The sequence below is a fragment of the Schistocerca nitens genome, chromosome 4, assembly GCF_023898315.1.
Source record: "Schistocerca nitens isolate TAMUIC-IGC-003100 chromosome 4, iqSchNite1.1, whole genome shotgun sequence".
Lineage (NCBI taxonomy): Eukaryota > Metazoa > Arthropoda > Insecta > Orthoptera > Acrididae > Schistocerca > Schistocerca nitens.
This window is the reverse complement of record NC_064617.1, coordinates 52111225-52133031: the sequence shown is the minus strand read 5'-3', so window position 1 is coordinate 52133031 and position 21807 is coordinate 52111225. Positions and strand designations below refer to the sequence as shown.

At 41.8% G+C, this 21807-nt stretch overlaps 1 protein-coding gene across 1 annotated transcript in view; it reads right to left on the bottom strand.

The window, feature by feature from the left end:
* Positions 1–15650, bottom strand: part of LOC126251709 (calcitonin gene-related peptide type 1 receptor-like) — a 609959-nt gene extending 594309 nt beyond the window's left edge. The window contains exon 1 of the mRNA XM_049952302.1: positions 15532–15650. Within this exon, the coding sequence (XP_049808259.1) occupies positions 15532–15639 (108 nt within the window). The 5' untranslated portion in view covers positions 15640–15650. The remainder of the gene's footprint in view (positions 1–15531) is intronic.
* Positions 15651–21807: the final 6157 nt, after the last annotated feature.

Below are 21807 nucleotides of genomic sequence, written 5' to 3'. Positions count from 1 at the left end.
GCGCAAATTATTCTCGGGACTGAGACCTGGCTGAACCCTGAGATAGGAAGTTCTGAAATATTTGGTGACGGTTGGAACGTGTATCGGAAAGACAGATTAGACACCGTAGGAGGTGGTGTCTTCATTGCAGTTGGACAAAAATATTATGTCTACTGATGTCGAAGTAGAGTGTGATTGTGAAGTTATCTGGACACGTTTAACAGGGCTAGGGGAAATAAAGTTAATTGTGTGGTGTTATTACCGGCCACCAGCTTCCACCGTGACAGTTCTAGTATCATTCAAAGGGAGTCTACAATCTGTATCGCAGAAGTACCCGGATCATGCTTTATTAGTCGGAGGCGACTTCAACCTAACTAGTATAGACTGGGATGTCTATGGATTCATTACAGGTGGTACAGACAAGCCGTCGTGTGAATTACTTTTGAACACATTACCCGAAAACTGTCTTCAGCAGCTAAATCGACAGCCAACGCGTAACGGAAATATTTTAAATCGTAGCCACGAGCAGACCAGACCTCATCAACGGTGTCAGTTTTGAGACAGGGATTAGTGATCATGATGTTGTTACGAAAGTTAAAAAGTCGGTCAAGAAGGCTAGGAGAGTATTCCTACTAGAAAGAGCAGATAAGCAGTTGTTAGTATTCCACTTAGTAAATGAATCCACTTACTTCTGGTACGATGGACGTGGAAGAATTACGGGCAAATTTTAAACACATTGTAAATCACGCAGTGGACAAGAATGTGCCGAAAAAGTGGGTTACGGACGGGAAAGACCCACCGTGGTTTAACAGCGCAATTCGGAGAATGCTCAGGAAGAAAAAACAGTTTCATTCGCGGTACAAGAATGATCGGGAGAATGAGGACAGGCCAAAGTTAGTAGAGATACGTGCTGCTGTAAAAAGAGCGATGCGCGAAGCATTCAACCACTACCACCGTCGTACCTTAGCAAAAGATCTTGCTGAAAACCCAAGGAAATTCTGCTCTTACGTAAAATCGGTAAGCGGGTCGAAGGCTTCCATCCAGTCACACACTGATCAGTCTGGCCTGGCAACGGAAGACAGCAAAATCAAAGCTGAAATTTTAAATTTAGCATTTGAGAAATCTCTCACGCAGGAGGATCGTACAAACATACCGCCGTTTTAGTTTCGTACAGATTCCCGTATGGAAGACATAGTGATAGGCATCCCTGGGGTTGTAAGCAGCTGAATGGGTTGAAAATAAATAAATCGCCAGGTCCTGATGGGATACCAATTCGGTTTTACAGAGAGTACGCTGCTACATTGGCTCCTTACTTAGCTTGCATTTATCGCGAATCTCTTGCCCAACGTAAAGTCCCGAGCGATTGGAAAAAAGCGCAGGTGACGCCTGTATATAAGAAAGGTAGAAGGACGGATCCTTAAAACTACAGACCAATATCCTTAACATCGGTTTGTTGCAGGATTCTCGAACATATTCTCAGTTCGAATATAATGAATTTCCTTGGGACAGAGAAGTTGCTGTCCATGCATCAGCATGGATTTAGAAAGTATCGCTCCTGCGAAACGCAACTCGCCATTTTTTTCACATGATATCTTGCGAACCATGGATGAAGGGTATCAGACGGATGCCATATTCCTTGACTTCCGAAAAACGTTTGACTCGGTGCCTAACTGCGGACTCATAACTAAGGTACGAGCATATGGGATTGGTTCCCAAGTATGTGAGTGGCTCGACGACTTCTTAAGTAATAGAACCCTGTACGTTGTCCTCGATGGTGAGTGTTCATCGGAGGTGAGGGTAACATGTGGAGTGCCCCAGGGAATTGTGGTAGGTCCGCTGTTGTTTTCTATCTACATGAATGATCTTTTGGATAGGGTGGATAGCAATGTGCGGCTGTTTGCTGATGATGCCGTGGTATACGGAAAAGTGTCGTCGTTGAGTGACTGTAGACGGATACAAGATAACTTGGACAGGATTTTTGATTGGTGTAAAGAATGGCAGCTAACTCTAAATATAGATAAATGTAAATTAATGCAGATGAATAGGAAAAAGAATCCCGTAATGTTTGAATACTCCATTAGTAGTGTAGCGCTTGACACAGTCACGTCGATTAAATATTTGGGCGTGACATTGCAGAGCGATATGAAGTGGGACAAGCATGTAATGACAGTTGTGGGGAAGGCGGATGGTCGTCTTCGGTTCATTGGTAGAATTTTGGAAAGATGTGGTTCATCTGGGAAGGAGACTACTTATAGAACGCTGGTGCGACCTATTCTTGAGTACTGCTCGAGCGTTTGCGATCCTTGTCAGGTCGGATTGAGGGAGGACATAGAAACAATTCAGAGGCGGGCTGCTAGATTTGTTACTGGTAGGTTTGATCATCACGCGAGTGTTACGTAAATGCTTCAGGAACTCGGGTGAGAGTCTCTAGAGGAAAGGAGGCGTTCTTTTCGTGAATCGCTACTGAGGAAACTTAGAGAAACAGCATTTGAGGCTGACTCCAGTACAATTTTACTGCCGCCAACTTACATTTCGCGGAAAGACCACAAAGATGAGATAAGAGAGATTAGAGCTCGTACAGAGGCATATAGGCAGTCATTTTTCCCTCGTTTTATTTGGGAGTGGAAAATAGAGAGAAGATACTAGTTGTGGTACGAGGTACCCTCCGCCACGCACCGTATGGTGGATTGCGTAGTATGTATGTAGATGTAGATGTAGATGTAGATTATCCCTTATTTACTAACTAAACACTTATTCCATCTCACAGTGTCGAATATTAAATCAGGCTACATTTAAAATACTGCTTTCTTCATGAATAAAGTCAAATTTTCGAATGATTACATTCCTACATATTCTTCTTGTGATTCTGCAACGAACTCCTCTAGGACCCAATATGATGGTAGCTTCTTGTGGTGTCGTGATACACCTGACACTCGTGAAAAGGATACCACTATAAGGGTCGAATGTCTGTACAAGAAACAAGCAAATTTAACATAACAATCAGTCTAGATCGAAAATGGTGTTTATATTTCTAAAAACAAATATACATCTGCGGTATAGACTGCGTTTTTTGTTAAATTGCGATAGAAGATCGCAGTTGTTCCGGTTATAGCTTCAAAAAGACGCAATTTGTTTCATTTTTTATTAACCACAGCCACTGTAGACTCGCAGTATTGTTTGAAATACACTCTAACACAAAAACTCACGTACAACGAAGAAGTTATGCTAACTGGTCACCAAGTGATAGTCATACAGGTATCGACGTGGAACGCAAAGTTGTTAACTTTGGAGGCCGATAGATGAATGTGTGACGCTCCAGCGCAATTTGACCGTGCAGCTGGCAAGGACAGTAAACACGGGATTTGTCGATACCAGAGGAGGAAGTCTTTGCTAATTTTGTTCCTTGTAATGAGTTGGACAGTAACTACGCCTTGCAGACAGGTGAGTGAAAAATATATGCAAACGACAGCATTTGAGAGACGACGTGTAACCGGGCTCAGAGAAGGCGACTGGAGTAACTGGCAAACACTCGGCATTTGAATAGGAGCTATGCCCCTATTCGATGATGTTGGCAGGAATGACTGAATGATGGCCGGACACCATGTCAAGAACGAAGCGCTGGATCTGGACAGACGTCACAGCGTGAGGACTGAGCAATCGTCAGAGAGGCAGTCAGAGCACCGGATCCATTCGACGTGTAGCTCGTGCCTCAGTGACAACAAGGACCTTTGATAAGTGGCTCGTAGAATGGCGGCTGCGCTCACAGCGCCCCTTGCACCGACTGCTATTGCCCTCCGTACACCGACAATTCCATTTTCAGTGGTGTAGCATACATTCGGCCCGGAATTTCGTTGATTGGAACAGGATTGTCTTTAGTGATGAGTCCACCTTTGAATTGAGCTTCTATGACCAGCCTAAACGTGCCTGATACGCCCCAGGCAGCGGTGGGACGCCAACCTTGCTGCCGCCCGCCATGATGCGCGACAGCCACAGTGATGGTCTGGGATGCCACTGTATTTCGTAGCAGGACCCCTTTGGATATCATCTGAGACATCCGTAAAGCACAGCGGCACGTCGACTATATTCAACGCTCCGTCTTGTTGCTCTTGATGGCAAGTCATCCTGGGCTCACATTTCAGTAAGATAATGCCCGCCCGCACGAGGCGAGATTTTCTACTGTTTGTGTTCGCGCTTGCCAAACCCTACCTTTCCGGCAAGGTTGCCGGATCTCTCCCCAACTGAGAACGTTTGGGGCTTCATTGGCAAGGCCCTCGGACCAGTTCCGGTTTTTGTCGGTCTATCGCGCCAAATGGACTTTCTTCGGCACGATATCCCTCAGAGGACATCCAACAACCGTCAGTCAATGCCAAGCCGTAGGACTCCTTGCATAAGGGCCAGAGGTGTCCCTACGGGTGACTGACTTGCCCAATATGTGGAGCTCTTTGCCTCGAGTAAATGAGACAGCTTTCTGAAATTCTACTCGTTTGTTTGCCCGTACATATGAATCACATCTACCGACTTTCTTCCTATGCGGATAGTTCCTTCGTGGCAGCTTACTTTAGTGTATTTTATTGAGGCTTTACTACCTGAACCGGACAGTTGAGACCAATTCGTCGATTTGACAATTATCTGGGTAACGTCTTCATTATCTGCTGGCCACTTTGTGACTTTGTGAACAGGCATAGCAGACCTGCTGACCACCTCGACAGTGACTAAATATTCCTTTCCTTTATTGTTACAATTTATTCTTGTTAAGTTCTCAAAGTATTAACTCAGACTTCCCATGACACACCACGAAAATTATCCCCAGAAACAGGAAACGGGGGAAACAATTTATATTTTTAAACATAAGGAAAATACTGATAGGTGGTGTAGTAGTAAGAAACAGAAAAGCTCTCCGTAGTACGGAGGGCACGTCCCTGTTTCTCCTCCATCCCTTTGCTTCCCAAAAAGTACATTTCTTACATTTTTCAATTTTTGGAATGAATGGTTCATTTTTAGAAGAGAAATGTTATAATGAAGCGAAGTTCTATGTTATAGGTAGAGGGAAGGACAAGGAAGACCTCGGCAGATGGGGATTAAAAATCACTCGTTATTGCAAATTCGAATTATGATTTATCAAGATTACAAGAATCGACATAAAACTGAAAACTTTAATGGATGAGCCCTAAATCAGAAGGTTACAGTTACCAATTTCTAAATTGAGAGCACAGCAAGGCAAAGATTAGTGTATGATGAAATTTACCAAATATTCTTTATATCAATCAACATTTGAGAGTTAAATTACATAATCCTAACCGTACATGCTTTAAATAAAACCAAACAACTCTTAAAAGCTTTTAGCAGTGAGTCAAATAATATGCACAAACTCAAGTAATACCCAGCTGAAACTTAACTGGGCACATCCAGTGACATTTAAATCAATTGAAGACTGTTTTAAGAAAAGACGTATACAACATTTGTAATAAGAAATGTGAAGACAAAATTTCTGAAAAATATTCTGAGTGACCTTCTGGTATTGCAAGCGGTTTTCACCGGGCTGTGGAACCCCTGACACACTTCACAAGAACGCTGCCAGGTAGCCGTAGACCTAATTAACCCGTTTTAAAACATTCACAAGACCATTACGAGAAACACCATAAAATTAGCATCCACAATATAGCGTGTAAACAAACAGCTGAATCCCAAACTCTGCGGATTAAATTTAGGGATTAACTGCGTCCCTTCCTTCAGAGCCGCTCTTTTTTACAATGTAAGAAAGGATAAGTAAAGAAATTCCTTGTACCAAGTGATGTAACAGAGAACTATAATAAATTAATACAGTTTAGATTCATTTACAAGACACAGTAATTTTTATGTTGCAAGACCCTCACTATCGGTCTTAAATAAAAAAAAAACATTAATACTTAGAGAGCCCAGGATGAACGATCTCCATACGAATGGCCGCAAAAATATTTGTATAACGTTAAAAGTCACACAAATTCTTTACGCTGTTCCCAACGGCAAAATATACTGAATGTAAGATCGTATGTCCTTATCCTCTTGTCTCACCAAAGGACCAAGGCAATGAACAGCCAGAATGTAATTAGAAGGAAGTGTACTACGGGAGGCTGAACCTTGACAAACGTATCAAATGACTTAAGCAGCCAGATCGGCGGGTATCGGCTTCTCTCAGAGGTCCACCCAGTTAACGAGCATTACCCAGGTTAGCGCACCTTGCAAGAAACTCGGCTACGTTTTTTCTCTGAGTCATCAGTCTTTTGGTAGGTTTGTTGCGGCCCGCCACGGATTCCTCTCCTATGGCAATCTCTTCATCTTAGACTACCACTTGCAACCTATGTCCTCAGTTATTTGCTCGATGTATTCCAATCTCTCTCTTCCTATACAGTTTATGCCCTCTACAGCTCCCTCTAGTACCGTGGAAGTCATTGTCTGATATCTTAACCATGTCCTATCATCCTGTCAATTCTCCTTGTCAGTGTTTTCCACATGTTCCTTTCCTCTACGATTCTTCGCAGAAGCTCCTCATTCCTTACCTTATCAGTCCACCTAATTTTCAACATTTGTCTGTAGCACCACATCTCAAATTTTCCGATAGTAAAATACTACTTCGCCAGACACGCACATTCTACACATCAACGTGAATAGCCGTTTTTTTTTGTTTTTTGTTTTCTTTTTGCCACTTCCTCAGCCGGCCGGTGGGCCGAGCTGTTCTAGGCGCTTCAGTCCGGAACCGCGTGACCGCTACGGTCGCAGGTTCGATTCCTGCCTCGGTCATGGATGTGTGTGATGTCCTTAGGTTAGTTAGGTCTAAGTAGTTCTAAGGTCTAGGGGACTGATGACCTCTGACGTTAAGTCCCAATATTGCTCAGAGCCAATTGAACCATTTTTGTCACTTCCTCCAATTATTTAAAAAAATATGATGGAATGTTATCTACCCCTTCTCCCTCACTTGATATTTAGTCCTCCTAAGCTCTCTTAAATTCTGATTCTAATACTGCATCCCCTATGTCTTCTAATTCGTCTCCTGTTTCTTTTTCTATCACGTCAAACAAATCTTCCCCCTGATGGAGGACTTCAGTGCAATCTTTTCACCTATGCCGGTTACTACAAAGTGTCGTAACTGCAGTTACAACAGCGCTGCTGCACTGCTAAATGCAAGCAACCATTTCAAGGCTCGTCACCTGTTATTAATGGAGAGACGTAGACATGAAGCTAGCTGTCCTGTGGCGGCACGTAGAGTGGAACTCTGGCACAGACGACGGTTTGCAGCACCAGTCCTTAGGCAGCGGTGGAAGAGGCCCCTCCTCCCGCAACAGCAGTAGCTACGGTGTATCACGGCCCTCACGCTCGTTGTCGACAGCACAGCAGCCGAACCCAGACTCCCAGTTGCTTTGCACCCCTCACGAGCTCTCCAGCTAGGCACCGTCTCCCTCCTCAGTGGACTGTCTGCGAGAGACTAATGTCGCCTAGAGACCTCTTAGAAGCCGAATGTGGACGCCCCCTAGCCAAAGATAAGCGCGCACGAAAGCCTGGCGTGACAGGTCGAGTCGTGACACGTCTCAACTACGGAACATCAAAAGTTACTGATGAAGCGGACACCACGAGAAATTTTCTCCATGGACGACACGACAGTATATTGCATATTATTCGCCCTTCCTTAGTAATCTCAGCAATTAGGAAAAGTTTCTTACGCAGTTTGTACAAAAATTAGACAGTCTTGTTATTGGCACCAGTATTGAGAGCGATGAAGCACATTTTCACATTGCTGGGAAAGCGATCAATGCGTCAAAATTGTAGTGGCAAAATGTCAAGATGTTAATCTTCTCGTGCTACTTACAGCGCATGCTCCAGACGACAAAGATATTATCAAGACGAAGGAAAGTAAAGATTGCATGACAACGAGATCTTACAGTTCAGACGTGTTTCGTAAAGGAAAGTTGCAGGCTTTCTAACTATTCAACCGTTCCCCGAATCTTCATAATATTCTACTAATAGTCAATGATCCAGTTTCGTCTTCTGAGGCCACTGCAAAAGTGCGAAAAAATTTGAGCCTCTCTCTCTCTCTACATAAAGACAGGAAACAGCCCAAATGGTCCTGGTGATGACTCAAGTTCAAATGCATAAGGAAGAAAATAGGAAATGGAAAACTGGATATAGGGAAGCTTGGAAACCGTGAGACGCAGAAGGAGTTCCAAGAAAGGGCTAAGGATCTAATTCAACAGCATCCTATTGAGAATGTAGAACAACATTGGGAAAATATGAGAGATGGCCTAATAAAAGCAGCTGAAGAGATAATTGGAAAACAAAAACCTGAAAAGAGAAAGGAGTGGATAACTGATGAAATAATACTTATGTTTGAGGAAAGAAGGAAGCTCAAAAATAATGAAACGGAAGAAGGGAAAACGGCATACCGAGTGCTTAGGAACAAAATCAACAGGAAGTTGAAGCAAGTAAAAGAAAGATTCCTTGAAGACAGATGCAAAGAAGTTGAAGACCTTCTGAAGAAAGGGAACCTTGAATTAGCATACAAAACAGTGAAACGCTTCTTCTCTGGAGGACAAAGGATTAGATGTAATGCCCTAATAAGAGAGGATAATAAGATGGTGTATAATCATGAAGATATAGCACTTACGTGGAAGGAATACCTAGAGAAATTATATGGAGGCAACGTACAAGATGACATGATTGAAAGTGAGGACGAAGTAGATAAAGATGAACTAGGAGACAGCATACTAAGGTCTGAATTTGATCAGGCAATACAGGCACTTAAGCACGGAAAAGCACCAGGAATTGACTCATTGCCTGCAGAAATCATCAAAGCAGCTGGAACAGAAATAAAAGATAAATTGTATAAATTAATCTGCCAAATATATGATACTGGAGAGCTGCCTGAGGACTTCAAAAAGTGTATTATTGTTCCATTACCAAAGAAAATGCCAGCAAAATCGTGTGCACAATACAGAACCCTCAGCCTAACATCACATGCATCAAAAATTTTGACGACCATCCTCCTCAGAAGAATTGAAGGGAATGTGGAATGCATGCTCACAGAAGACCAGTTTGGCTTTAGAAGAGGGAGAGGTACGCGAGAAGCCATTATGGCCCTAAGGCTCATAATAGAAAAAAGAATGGAAAAAGGAAAGGACACCTACATAGCATTTGTTGACCTCGAAAAGGCCTTTGATAAGGTTGAATGGAAAAAACTATTCCAGATATTGAGGGAAACTGGAGCTAAGTACAAGGACAGGAGAACGATATGGAACTTATACAAAGAAGAGGTGGCAATAGTGAGATGTGGGGAACATCAACAACAAGCAAAAATTAAACAGGGTGTCAGACAGGGATGTGCACTCTCCCCTGTCCTCTTTAATATGTACATACAGAAAGCAATGGACGAGGTCAGAGAAAAGTTAGGACAAGCTAATGGAATCAGGATCCAGGGAAAAGTAGTTGATATGCTGCGTTTTGCGGATGACATTGCTGTCCTAGCGGAAAATGAGGAAGAATTACTAGTAGTGTTGGAGGAAATGGAAAACACTCTTGCTACACGGTACAACATGAAAATTAATAAGTCAAAAACAAAAATCTTAGTTGCAAGCAAACAAAATAATCAAGCAATTACGAATATAAGGCTGAATGGAGAGAAGCTGAAAGAAATACAAGACTTTGTCTACTTGGGAAGCAGAATAACATCAGATGGTCGTAGTAGGAAAGATGTAATAAGTAGAATAAATCAGGCAAAGACTGCATTCTATAAAAGGAAAGGACTCCTCACATCAAATATGATAAGTCTGGCGTTAAGGAAGCGGTTAATAACGACCTTTGTTGGGAGTGTGCTTCTCTACGGCAGCGAAACCTGGACACTTGGAGAGGACGAAAGAAGAAGGATTGAAGGATTCGAAATGTGGTGTCTGCGAAGGATGTTAAAAATTCCATGGACGGCCAGGATGACAAATGAAGAAGTCCTGCAGAGAGCGGAGGAAGTTCCAGTTCTTTGGAAGACGGTCAAGAAGAGGAGAGATATATGGATGGGACACATTCTGAGACATGAAAGTCTTCTCCACACTATAATGGAAGGCCTTGTGGAGGGCAAAAGGGCAAGAGGCAGACCTAGAAGAAAGTACATAAGCCAGATAATGAAGGACCTAGGATGCGGAAGTTTCACGGAATTGAAGAGGCTGGCCGACAATCGCACTGAATGGAGAGCTGCTGCAAATCAATCTTAGGATTGGCAACTTAAGAAGAAAGATGACACCTTAAACAACATCACATTTCAGCAGATTAGTGTTCTTGTGGGTCAGTCGAGCAGTGGTGTCACATTCTCTCGTTTACCTCTCACTATTGGTGAACAACGTCATCACTCCCACCGAGTATGTCCTACGAATCCAGCTGTGGCTGGGGATCAGCTTGGACCCGGAAACTTGTGTTGGAGCGAATGAAACTTATCCCTCTCCCCAGTTCACATGAAACGACCCTCAACTCCAGGCAAAATATTACAAATGATTTCATATGGCTTATTTATTCAACAGATATTGAGACACTTTTACTGGTGTAGGTGCTGTATACATAATGAGTGTAAATGAATTAAAAGACAGTAATTGTTACTTAATTCTACAATAATTTTTAATTCACATGACAAATATAGACGTAAATATTTGGGCATATAATACTGGGTGCAAGACTGTATGTCAGAATTGCTCTCAATCAATAAATGTTAGTTTTAAAAGGGGTTTAACTCTATCTTTTTATTATCTTCAAAATTTTGTTATCAACATATATGTGTTACAGATGCATTGTTTCTGTGTGTAACATGAAACTCAAATAGTGTGGAGGAGAGAAGAAAGATTTATCTGAACTAAAATCGCAGTTGAAAATCACACAAAACACAAAGGGTAATGGAGTTTTAATCTTCTAGATGGGATATCTCTAAAACTGATTATCTTGCAAATGACTTCCTTTGAGCAGAATTAAATTAGAAATACGTTTTGTCGTAGTATACGTCTTCGAAAAATGAACCGTCTTTGGTAAAAATTTAAAAATTTAAAAACCTTCCCACTATGGTAGGAAACCCACTAGGGTATGAAACTTTCCGTTTATCACTACTACATCCTCTATGAATGTTTTCTCAAAGTTTCATAATTTTATATATTGTTTCCTCCATATTTACTACTTTTCCTACAGATATTATAACAAACTACACTTACATTTGAACTATACAAGCTATTGTACGATGTTCTAGCTATTGTGGTCTTCAGTCCAGAGACTGGCTTGATGCAGCTCTCCATGCTACTCTGTCCTGTGCAAGCTACTTCATCTCCCAGTACCTACTGCAACCTACATTTTTCTGAATCTGCTTAGTGTATTCATCTCTTGGTCTCCCTCTACGATTTTTACCCTCTACGCTTCCCTCCAATACTAAATTGGTGATCCCTTGGTGCCTCAGAACATGTCCTACCAACCGATCCCTTCTTCTAGTCAGATTGTGCCACAAACTATTCTTCTTCCCTATTCTGTTCAATACCACCTCATTAGTTATGTGATCAACCCATCTAATCTTCAGCATTCTTGTGTAGCTCCATATGTCGAAAGCTTCTATTCTCTTCTTGTCCAAACTATTTATCGTCCATGTTTCACTTCCATACATGTCTACAATCCATACAAATACTTTCAGAATCGACTTCCTGACACATACATCTGTACTCGATGTCAAAATATTTCTTTTCTTCAGAAACGCTTTCCTTGCCATTGCCAGTCTACATTTTATATCCTCTCTATTTCGACCATCATCAGTTATTTTGCACCCAAATAGCAAAACTCCTTTACTACTTAAAGTGTCTCATTTCCTAATCTAATTCCCTCAGCATCGCCCGATTTAATTCGACTACATTCCATTATCGTAGTTTTGCTTTTGTTGATATTCATCTTATATCCTTCTTTCAAGACACTGTCCATTCCGTTCAACCGATCTTTCAAGTCCTTTGTTGTCTGTCACAGAATTACAATGTCATCGACGAACCTCTAAGTTTTTATTTCTTCTCCATGGATTTTAATATCTACTCCGAACTTTCTTTTGTTTCCTTTACTGCTTGCTCCTTATACAGATTGAGTAACATCGGGGAGAGGCTACAACCCTATCTCATTCCCTTCCCAACCACTGCTTCCATTTCATGCCCCTCCACTCTTATAACTGTCATCTGGTTTCTATACAAATTGTAAATAGCCTTTCTCACCCAGTATTTTACCCCTGCCACCTTCAGAATTTGAAAGAGAGTATTCCAGTTAACATTGTCAAAAGCTTTCTCTAAGTCTACAAATGCAAGAAACGTAGGTTTGCCTTTCCTTAATCTATCTTCTAAGATAAGTCGTAGGGTCAGTATTGCCTCACGTGTTCCAGTATTTCTACAGAGTCCGAACTGATCTTCCCCGAGGTCGGCTTCTACCAGTTTTTCCATTCGTCTATAAAGAATTCGTGTTAGTACTTTGCAGCCGCGACTTATTAAACTGATAGTTCGGTGATTTTCAAATCTGTCAACAACTACTTTCTTTGTGATTGGAATTATTATATTCTTCTTGAAGTCTAAGGGTATTTCTCCTGTCTCATACATCTTGCTCACCAGATGGTACAGTTTTGTCAGGAATGGCTTTCCCAAGGCTGTCAGTAGTTCTAATGGATCTTTGTCTACTCCCGGGGCCTTGTTACGAATTAGGTCTTTCTATGCTCTGTCAAACTCTTCACGCAGTATCATATCTCCCATTTCATCTTCATCTACATCCTTTTCCGTTTCCATAATATTGTCCTCAAGTACATCGCCATTGTATAGACCCTCTGCCTTCCACCTTTATGCTTTCCCTTCTTTGCTTAGAACTGGGTTTCCATCACAGCTCCTGATATTCATGCAAGTGGTTCTCTTTTCTCCAAAAGTCTCTTTGATTTTCATGTAGGCAGTATCTATCATACCCCTAGTGATATAAGCCTCTACATCCGTACGTTTGTCCTCTAGCCATCCGTGCTCAGCCGTTTTCCATTTCCTGTCGATCTCATTTTTGAGACGTTTGTATTCCTTTTTGCCTGCTTCATTTACTGCAGATTTATATTTTCTCCTTTCATCAATTAAATTCAATATTTCTTCTGTTACCCAAGAATTTCTACTAGCCCTCGTCTTTTTATCTACATGATCCTCTGCTGCATTCACTATTTCATCCCTCAAAGCTACCCATTCTTCTTCTACGGTATTTCTTTCCCCCATTCCTGTCAATTGTTCCCTTATGCTCTCCCTGAAACTCTGTACAACCTCTGGTTTAGTCATTTTATCTAGGTCCCATCTCCTTAAATTCCCACCTTTTTGCAGTTTCTTCAGTTTTAAGCTACAGTTCATAACCAATAGATGGTGTTCAGGATCCACATCTGCCCCTAGAAATGTCTTACAATTTAAAACCTGGTTCCTAAATTTCTGTCTTACCATTATATAATCTATCTGATACCTTCTAGTATCTCAAGGCTTCTTCCATGTATACAACCTTCTTTCATGATTCTTGAACTAAGTGTCAGCTATAATTAAGTTATGCTGTATGCAAAACTCTACCAGGCGGCTTCCTCTTTCATTTCTTAACCCCAATCCATATTTACCTACTACGTTTCCTTTTCTTCCTTTTCCTACTGTCGAAATCCAGTCACCCATGACTATTAAATTTTCGTCTCCCTTCACTATCTGAATAATTTCTTTTATCTCATAATACATTTCATCAACTTCTTGATCATCTGCAGAGCTAGTTGGCATATGAACTGGTACTACTGAAGTAGGCGTGGGTTTGGTGTCTATCTTGGCCACAATAATGCATTCACTATGCTGTTTGTAGTAGCTTACCCGCATTCCTATTTTTTTATTCAATATCAAACCTACTCCTGCATTACCCCTATTTGATTTTGCATTTATAACCCTGCATTCACCTGACGCGAAGTCTTGTTCGTCTTGCCGCCGAACTTCACTAATACCCACTATATCTAACTTTAATATATCCATTTCCCGTTTTAAATTTTCTAACCTACCTGCCCGATTAAGGGATCTGACATTCCACGTTCCGATCCATAGAACGCAAGTTTTCATTTTCCTGATAATGACGTCCTCTTGAGTAGTCCTCGCCCGGGGATCCGAAAGGGGGACTACTTTACCTCCGGAATATTTTACCCAAGAAGACCGCATCATCATTTAACCATACAGTAAAGCTGCATGTCCCCGGGAAAAATTACGGCCGTAGTTTCCCCTTGCTTTGAGGAGTTCGCAGTACCAGCACAGCAAGGCAGTTTTGGTTAGTGTTAAAATGCCAAATCAGTCAATCATCCAGACTGTTGCCCCTGCAACTACTAAAAAGGCTGCTGGCCCTCTTCAGGAACCACATGTTTGTCTGGCCTCTCAGCAGATACCCCTCCGTTGTGGTTGCACCTACTGTCCGGCTATCTTTATCGCTGAGGCACGCAAGCCTCTCCACCAACGGCAAGGCCCATGGTTCATGGGGGGTAGTGTATAATGCAGCTGGCACGTGTCAGTATCATTACACCAGTATCACTAAAAAATGATGGACAGAAAAAATAGTTCCTAAATGGCAAGCCAATAAATGTTTAGTCCAAAACAATTCGGTGAAATTAAATTTCCTTATACCTACAAGCTAACACATACGCTCTGTAACACAATGTCACTCTATCCGATATGAGTTTCCTGTTACGCCCCTGTACATTACATTTACGGATCTCGTTTGCTTATATTTCCGGTATTGCTTACAAAACAGAGCTTTGTAAGTAATGGTTAGTTTGTGACTTTCCGCATACTACTACTCTCAGAATTTTATAATGCCTGAAATAAAAAACCTGATGCATAACATGAGTCTATCTTCTGTAACTGTAGTACGCGTCCTCACCGCTGTCGTCAAATTTCAAATAGTCACAGAAAAGTAGCGACTTCGGCTGGTGGTGGGAGCTTGATAGTTGATCATTGCCATCTAAAACCATTCGTCAGTTCATTTTAACGTACGAGTTAGATTGTATACTATACATCATAGTATTACCACATGTTATTGCTTGGTACGAGCATGGCAAAAACTACCATATCCGTAACAGTGAACTTCAACATAAACACATGAGCACGATATCACACAGGAAGAGGAGGATCGCTTCCTCTCCGGTCAGATTTATTTGTTTTTATTTAAATATGAGAAATACAGCGTATCGAGCAAATACCTTTATTTAAGGCAGCAGCGTGTTATTGACATTCATTTGTTGACTGTCAAATATTTAGGTCTATGATCTTTTATGCTACTAACAGATCAGTTCCTGGCTATATTCAGTCCATAGCTCTGTTTAAGACTTGACCAGACAGAGCAGCGACTGCAATACCGAAAATAACAATGCAAGTGTCTCACCTCTTAGCAAAGCTCATAAAGAAAAAGTGAATTTTGTTTTGTGCTTCAAATGCAGCATTCGTCGTAAATGATGATATTGCTGCGTCCAGTTGGCAAGCAATTAAAGCGACTGAGCGGCGCAGAGAGGATACTCACCTCGGGCACCGCGTCTGTTGGCGACAGCGTCACTGGCAGCGTGGACGTCGATGTCGACGTCATCGTCGCTGTATTCAGCAGCTCGGCGCTCGGGCGCGCCGTCGACATGGCAACCGCGGTGGAGACCTCTGGAACAGGAGGGTAACAATCGTTAACCGCACGCGCTGAACAATGTAGACGAGAGGGTAGATATTCACTGACAAGCCTAACTGTTCCACAAAACACTTTCAGCAGTGACAGCACACCGATCAGAAGTCATCTAATGTCGTGCATATTCATTCTTTCCATAGAATCAGCCCCAATGCAACTCATTCTCATGGTTTGTCGTGGGGCTTACGGCTGGTTTGGGTGGTGGTTCCATATGATGAAGCGCACTGTTGAGTGTTTGCTGCCAAGGATGAGTGTCGAAATGAGAGGACAGGAGAGGTTAGAATCCTGTACCAGCACCCTGTTCTGTTTCCCCTACACCGTTTCCATTTCTTTTCGCTTCGGTGTTATCTGCGAGGCGCAATCAAGACTATATATATATATATATATATATATTATATATATATATATATATATATATATATATATATATATATATATATATATATATATATATATATATGAGGGGCGTTCAGAAAGTAAGCTCCGATCGGTCGCGAAATGGAAACCACTATGAAAATCCGATAAAGCTTTGCACAGATGTGTTGGGTAGTGTCTCTAGTATAACCCCAGTTAGCATCACGTCGCTCTTCTCATTTCTGAGCTCGCAGTGAGTGCGTAAAGATGTCTAGAAAATAGTGTCTGCCGCCAAGTACGAGGGCCTGGTGAGAAATTTCGCCTGAAGCTATGCAGCTAACATTACATAACTGTCGTGCTGTTTCTTCTTCAAGACAATTCTCAGACGCATTCTGCAGGGGCAATGAAGATGCTCCTGCATCGTTTTCAAATGGAAATGTGAGGTTACCCACAATACAGTCCGCAATTGTCTCCCCCTGAGTTTCATCTCTGGTCACATGAACCGCTGTCTTTGAAGACAACATTTTGACACAGACAACGAGGTGTAGGCCAGCGTGGAGAATTGGCGGAAAGCACTGGCTGCTGCCTTCTATGATGAGGCTATTGAAAAGTTGGTACAACGCTATGACAAAAGTCTACGTCAGAACGGCGACTACGTAGAGAAGTAGCTGAAAGGTGTAGCTAATTGTTACAAGTAAAACATTTCTGATGTTCACTGTGGTTTCAATTTGGCAATCAATCGGAGCTTACTTTCTGAACAGGCCTCATATATATATATATATATATATATATATATATATATATATATATATGTGTGTGTGTGTGTGTGTCGACTGCGCCTCACAGGTAATATATATATATATATATATATATATATATATATATATATATATATATATATATATATATATATATATATATATAAAGCAGTATAAATGGACAAAATCTGCACGATGTCATTTCAGAAACTAGTGGGTCCCTGTCAATATGGGGAGGAATACGTATCGGGCAAGTCATCACTTTCACTGATGGCACGTTCGGCACTTCCTTATCTCCACCAAAGTGATCCTGGGAACGTCATACGGCCATGTGCTCCAGGAATCGGGACGCTGCCCCTCCCACCCCCCTTGCCCCTGCAACATGCCATTATCACATTTGGCCATGTACGCCAGGGTGATGACATCCTCATCAGTGCTTTCTTATAATCGAGGACACACCTCGAAAATTTTGTCAACCATGTTTGCGTTAATGATTTCGCGAAAGTCGTTTAAGGAGAGGCTCATCTGTGACGTCAGTTGGCTCCCTCATATCTACGTATCATTCTGACAGAATATTTGAACAATTGAATTGTGTATTCCTCTACAAATATCAAAAACCAAGATTTGCTTATAACATATAAATAATGAATTATGATTCGTATAGGTTGGACAAGAGTTTTACAGCAAATACTGTTCTGCAAACCCCGAACACGCGAAATAAAAATAAAGTTTGTCATCCTAGTTGATTACTGTCTTCAACAGATGCCTTCACTACAGAAAGCAACAAAAGTTGTGCCTCTGTACCACAGGCTGTTCTCCTAGTCACCAACAGATGTCTGTACTAGACAAAGGCATACAAATTTCAGTCTACAAACTAGTGAAGGGAACAACCGAATAAAAACAATCGATTCATTCGGTTGCTGTAAAACAATCGACTCAATTGGTTGTAGTTTTATCTATTGGTTGAATTATTCATTCATGTTTTGAGTGAAACTAATCTGTGGCAGCAACAGAATGAAAACAGTCGTTCAGTTGGTCGGACCACTCATTCATCTTCTGAATGACACCGGTATGTGGGAGCAACCGAATGAAAACTTTCGACCCATTGTATCTTTGCATACTGACTAAATTATTTATTCTTTCTTTCCAAGTCAAAACAATCAGTAGTTTTTCTGTCAGTTGTACTATGTATTCATTCTCACAACTGAAACCCCTATTTAGTGTCTTATAACTGACTGAGATATCCATTTATTCTTCCGAGTGAACCCTACCTGCAGTACTTTCATTAGTTGAAATTAAAGCAGTGCTACATTATACAGCCAAAAAGCAGTACTACCTCAAGGGTAAACGAAGACATATCTAAGAGGGTAACCCAAAGATAAGCTAAATTATTGTACATGTTCATTTAATTAAATACTGATTGGAATAATTCTTTTTTCATCATTTGCACTGATTCACGTATTGTTGTGTATTAAGTTGTTCCAAGTATAACTAACGCATAACTAATTGAACTGACTACTGCTGTGTTAGGTCTTTTATGTATTGAAATTTCCGACCCCAGACAAAACTGTTGAAAACGCCGGACATATGGGTCAAATCAGATAACTGTCCTGGACACACACAGTCTGTAGACAATAATTTGGCAGATGGCCATGATGTTCCGATTGGAGCGGGAACACGAGAGAAGGGATGTTTCCTGGCTTGTATTTCAATACTGACAACGCCAGCGGTTGCACGCCTCCTACCGGTCGGTAGATATTAACTACACACGAAAGTAACAAGGACTCTGAAAGTGCATTACCAGAGACTATCGTGTTCAGCTCAACCGCAGTTGTCGACACCACAAAATAAAAACCAACAACTACAAAAATTAGAATCATACCGCAACTATCGATATCACAAAATCAACAACTAAAACAACAAAAATTGTAATTGGACACTTCCCTTAAGCTATATATATATCAACCACAGCTGACGATACCAAAAAACAAACACCTTCAACTGCAATATATGAAATCAAGCCAGCAACACATCAAAGACCACACAAAATATCACAATTCGTGGACAATAGGCCCAAAAAAATGACTACTTACCACGAATAAATTCCGGCGCTACGTACTAAGTTGGCCACCCCAATCAAACACAAACACACAAAGGAAAAAAAAACACAACCAAAAAAAAACTCCCAAACCACCCACAACCTACCAACTCCAACCCCAATCATTAACCCCAAAGTCCACCCCCACGAAAGAAAACAAAAATCTGCCAGCAAATAAAAGCTACAAAATAAACGAAACACAAAAACACCTTACAACTAAAAAACAACTGCAACAAAACAGATCCGAACAGCCGGCCGAAGTGGCCGAGCGGTTCTAGGCGCTACAGTCTGGAACCGTGCGACCGCAACGTCGCAGGTTCAAATCCTGCCTCGGGCATGGATGTGTGTGATGTCCTTAGGTTAGTTAGGTTTAAGTAGTTCTAAGTTCTAGGGGACTGATGACCTCAGAAGTTAAGTCCCATAGTGCTCAGAGCCATTTGAACCATTTTGAAAACAGATCCTCCACGAAAAATCAAAAAATAACTCACCCCCGCTTAACCCATTTAAAACCACAACCATTGCCCATAAGCTGACAACCACAAGTACAAAACTCCCTCAGATAATCACCCTTGGCCTGTACATCTCACTAACTGCCCTAAAAAAAAACGCAAAAAATTCTATACTTCTCAGTGACGCTCTTCCGCCAGCAGTACTCATCTAAATGAGATTGCCGGTTAGAAGAACACCTATCCCCCTCCCTGTGATTTAACCGCCCCCCAAAACCCCTCTGTTGTACTGGTGCCCGACCCAGTTTCGTAATTTTTGAACTCTATACGATGCAAAAGCATCTGATGCTATAGTAGTCCCCTCTTCTATATACTCTTGAATTAACCCTACCAATTCCCTCTTAGTACGCCTCTCCAAAACCATTACAACACAATCCGCATACCCAACCATCGAAATAACGCCCCCCCCCACCCCCCCCCCCACACACACATAAACCAACCGGAGACTTACCCCTCCCATACTTCCTCTTCAAAGACTGAGATTCATCTATCTCTACCACCACCCCGTGCCCACCCACCTTACCACTATACTAAACATATTACACACACACATCTATAAAAAAAGAAAACCAATCTAAAACCGTCTTCTCACTCACTCCAGTCTCATGCGCACAAAAACTGATAGCGGACCTGTAACAAAAATAATAAGTTATCAAAGGAGTCTCTCTCATGACCAACCTATATTTCTCCAACCAGGTACCGCGTCTGATGAAGCGCCATAGGTTATCCCTTCGGCACCGCCATATACACATACTACGTTTCACAATATCTGCTAAGAGTCCAAACAGCTGCAGAAACTTGACGAGAGACATCATGTCCTCGTCCATCTCCGCACGCAACCTCGAGCTATTGTATTTTACAGTCAGATTCATACCTAACAAAAGGACCCACACAATAAATTCAACGTCTTATCGCACGACAAGCAGCAAACCAATAACACCTATTGGCAACACAGTCACCGAAACAAAACAAAAATGTAATTGATAACTCACTGATCCCAATTTCAATTCTTCAATCACAGGCACTCCGAAACAATGTCACTGCCACCACCAGAAATCAAATGAACCCAGTACACCACTTAACACTCGGACCACACACATTCACCACCAGAGGACATCACCAATTGCAACAAGACGACATCTTCAAACACAAGCAGCCCATAAAATAAACTCCGCTCCATATCACAACAAGACGACATCTACAAACGCAGCCAACTTATAAACTAAAATCCGTGCCATAATGACGTCACACCCCACAACACACTTACACCACGGGTTAACGCAGACGTGTGGGATCGGACGCCTCCGTTGACCCCGTGCGGTTCGCGACATAATGTTCACGCACAACTTAGGTTCTCATAGCCGCTTAACGGAGTTCTATGTGTAAGGAACCATATTTTCTAGACCGAAATCCGGAAAGCATTAAAAAATTTGATATTGCAAAAAAGTGTTAATTAAATGTAATAAATGCAAACTATCACTTTAATTTGTTACTAAAAGTTCATTGGCTTGTATTTTATTAATATCTTCTAAGACAAGGGAGTGCGAGCAGACATGTGGTATTTAATGTGTGGCGATTACTGAACTATGTGAAATGGAATCGTCATAACTTCTGAACGCTTTGTGTTAGGACGTTCAAACAGCGCGGTTGGCAGCAGGGAATGATGGGAATTAGTATGATCTGGTTTATCGATGAAGCTCACTTTCATTTGGATCGGTTCGTCAATATGCAAAATTAGCTCATTTGGGGGACTGAGTCCGCATTTAGCGCCAGAGTAGCCTCTTCACCCTCAACGGGTTACTGTGTGGCGTGCAATGTCCAGTCACGGAATAATTGGTGCGATATTCCTGGATGGCACGATGACTACCAAACGGTACATGCAGGTTTTGGAAGATTATTTCATCACCATTATCCAAAGTGACCCCGATTTCGACAAGACAAATTTTTTCTAAATCGGAGCAGGATGGTGTTTGGCGTCCTGGAGGAGCACTTTAGGGGTACCCAGAGGCCACTGGCATGGGCCTCGATTGGCTGCCATATTCTCCGGATCTGAGCACATGCGGGCACAGCAGTAACCCCAAAATCACCGGTCAGCTGGAAACAGCCATTCAGGAGGTCGACTACAGCATCGATGTTCCGACACATCAGCGGGTTATGTAGAATTTCGCTATTCGCCATTGATGACAGCCATATCTAACATGTCATAACCTAAATCCGAATATCTGTGAAGCCGTTTACATGTTGAAAAAGTGTGTTTCATAATTGTTAAATCTGAAACAAATAGGAGTCATGGATTACTTTTGAAAAGGTTGGGGACCGAGCTACAAAAATTATGACCAACACGAAAAAGCGGGGATTGGACATGGGTGGTCACCTTAAATGTGTGCGCCATCTGTAGCACACAGGGTAT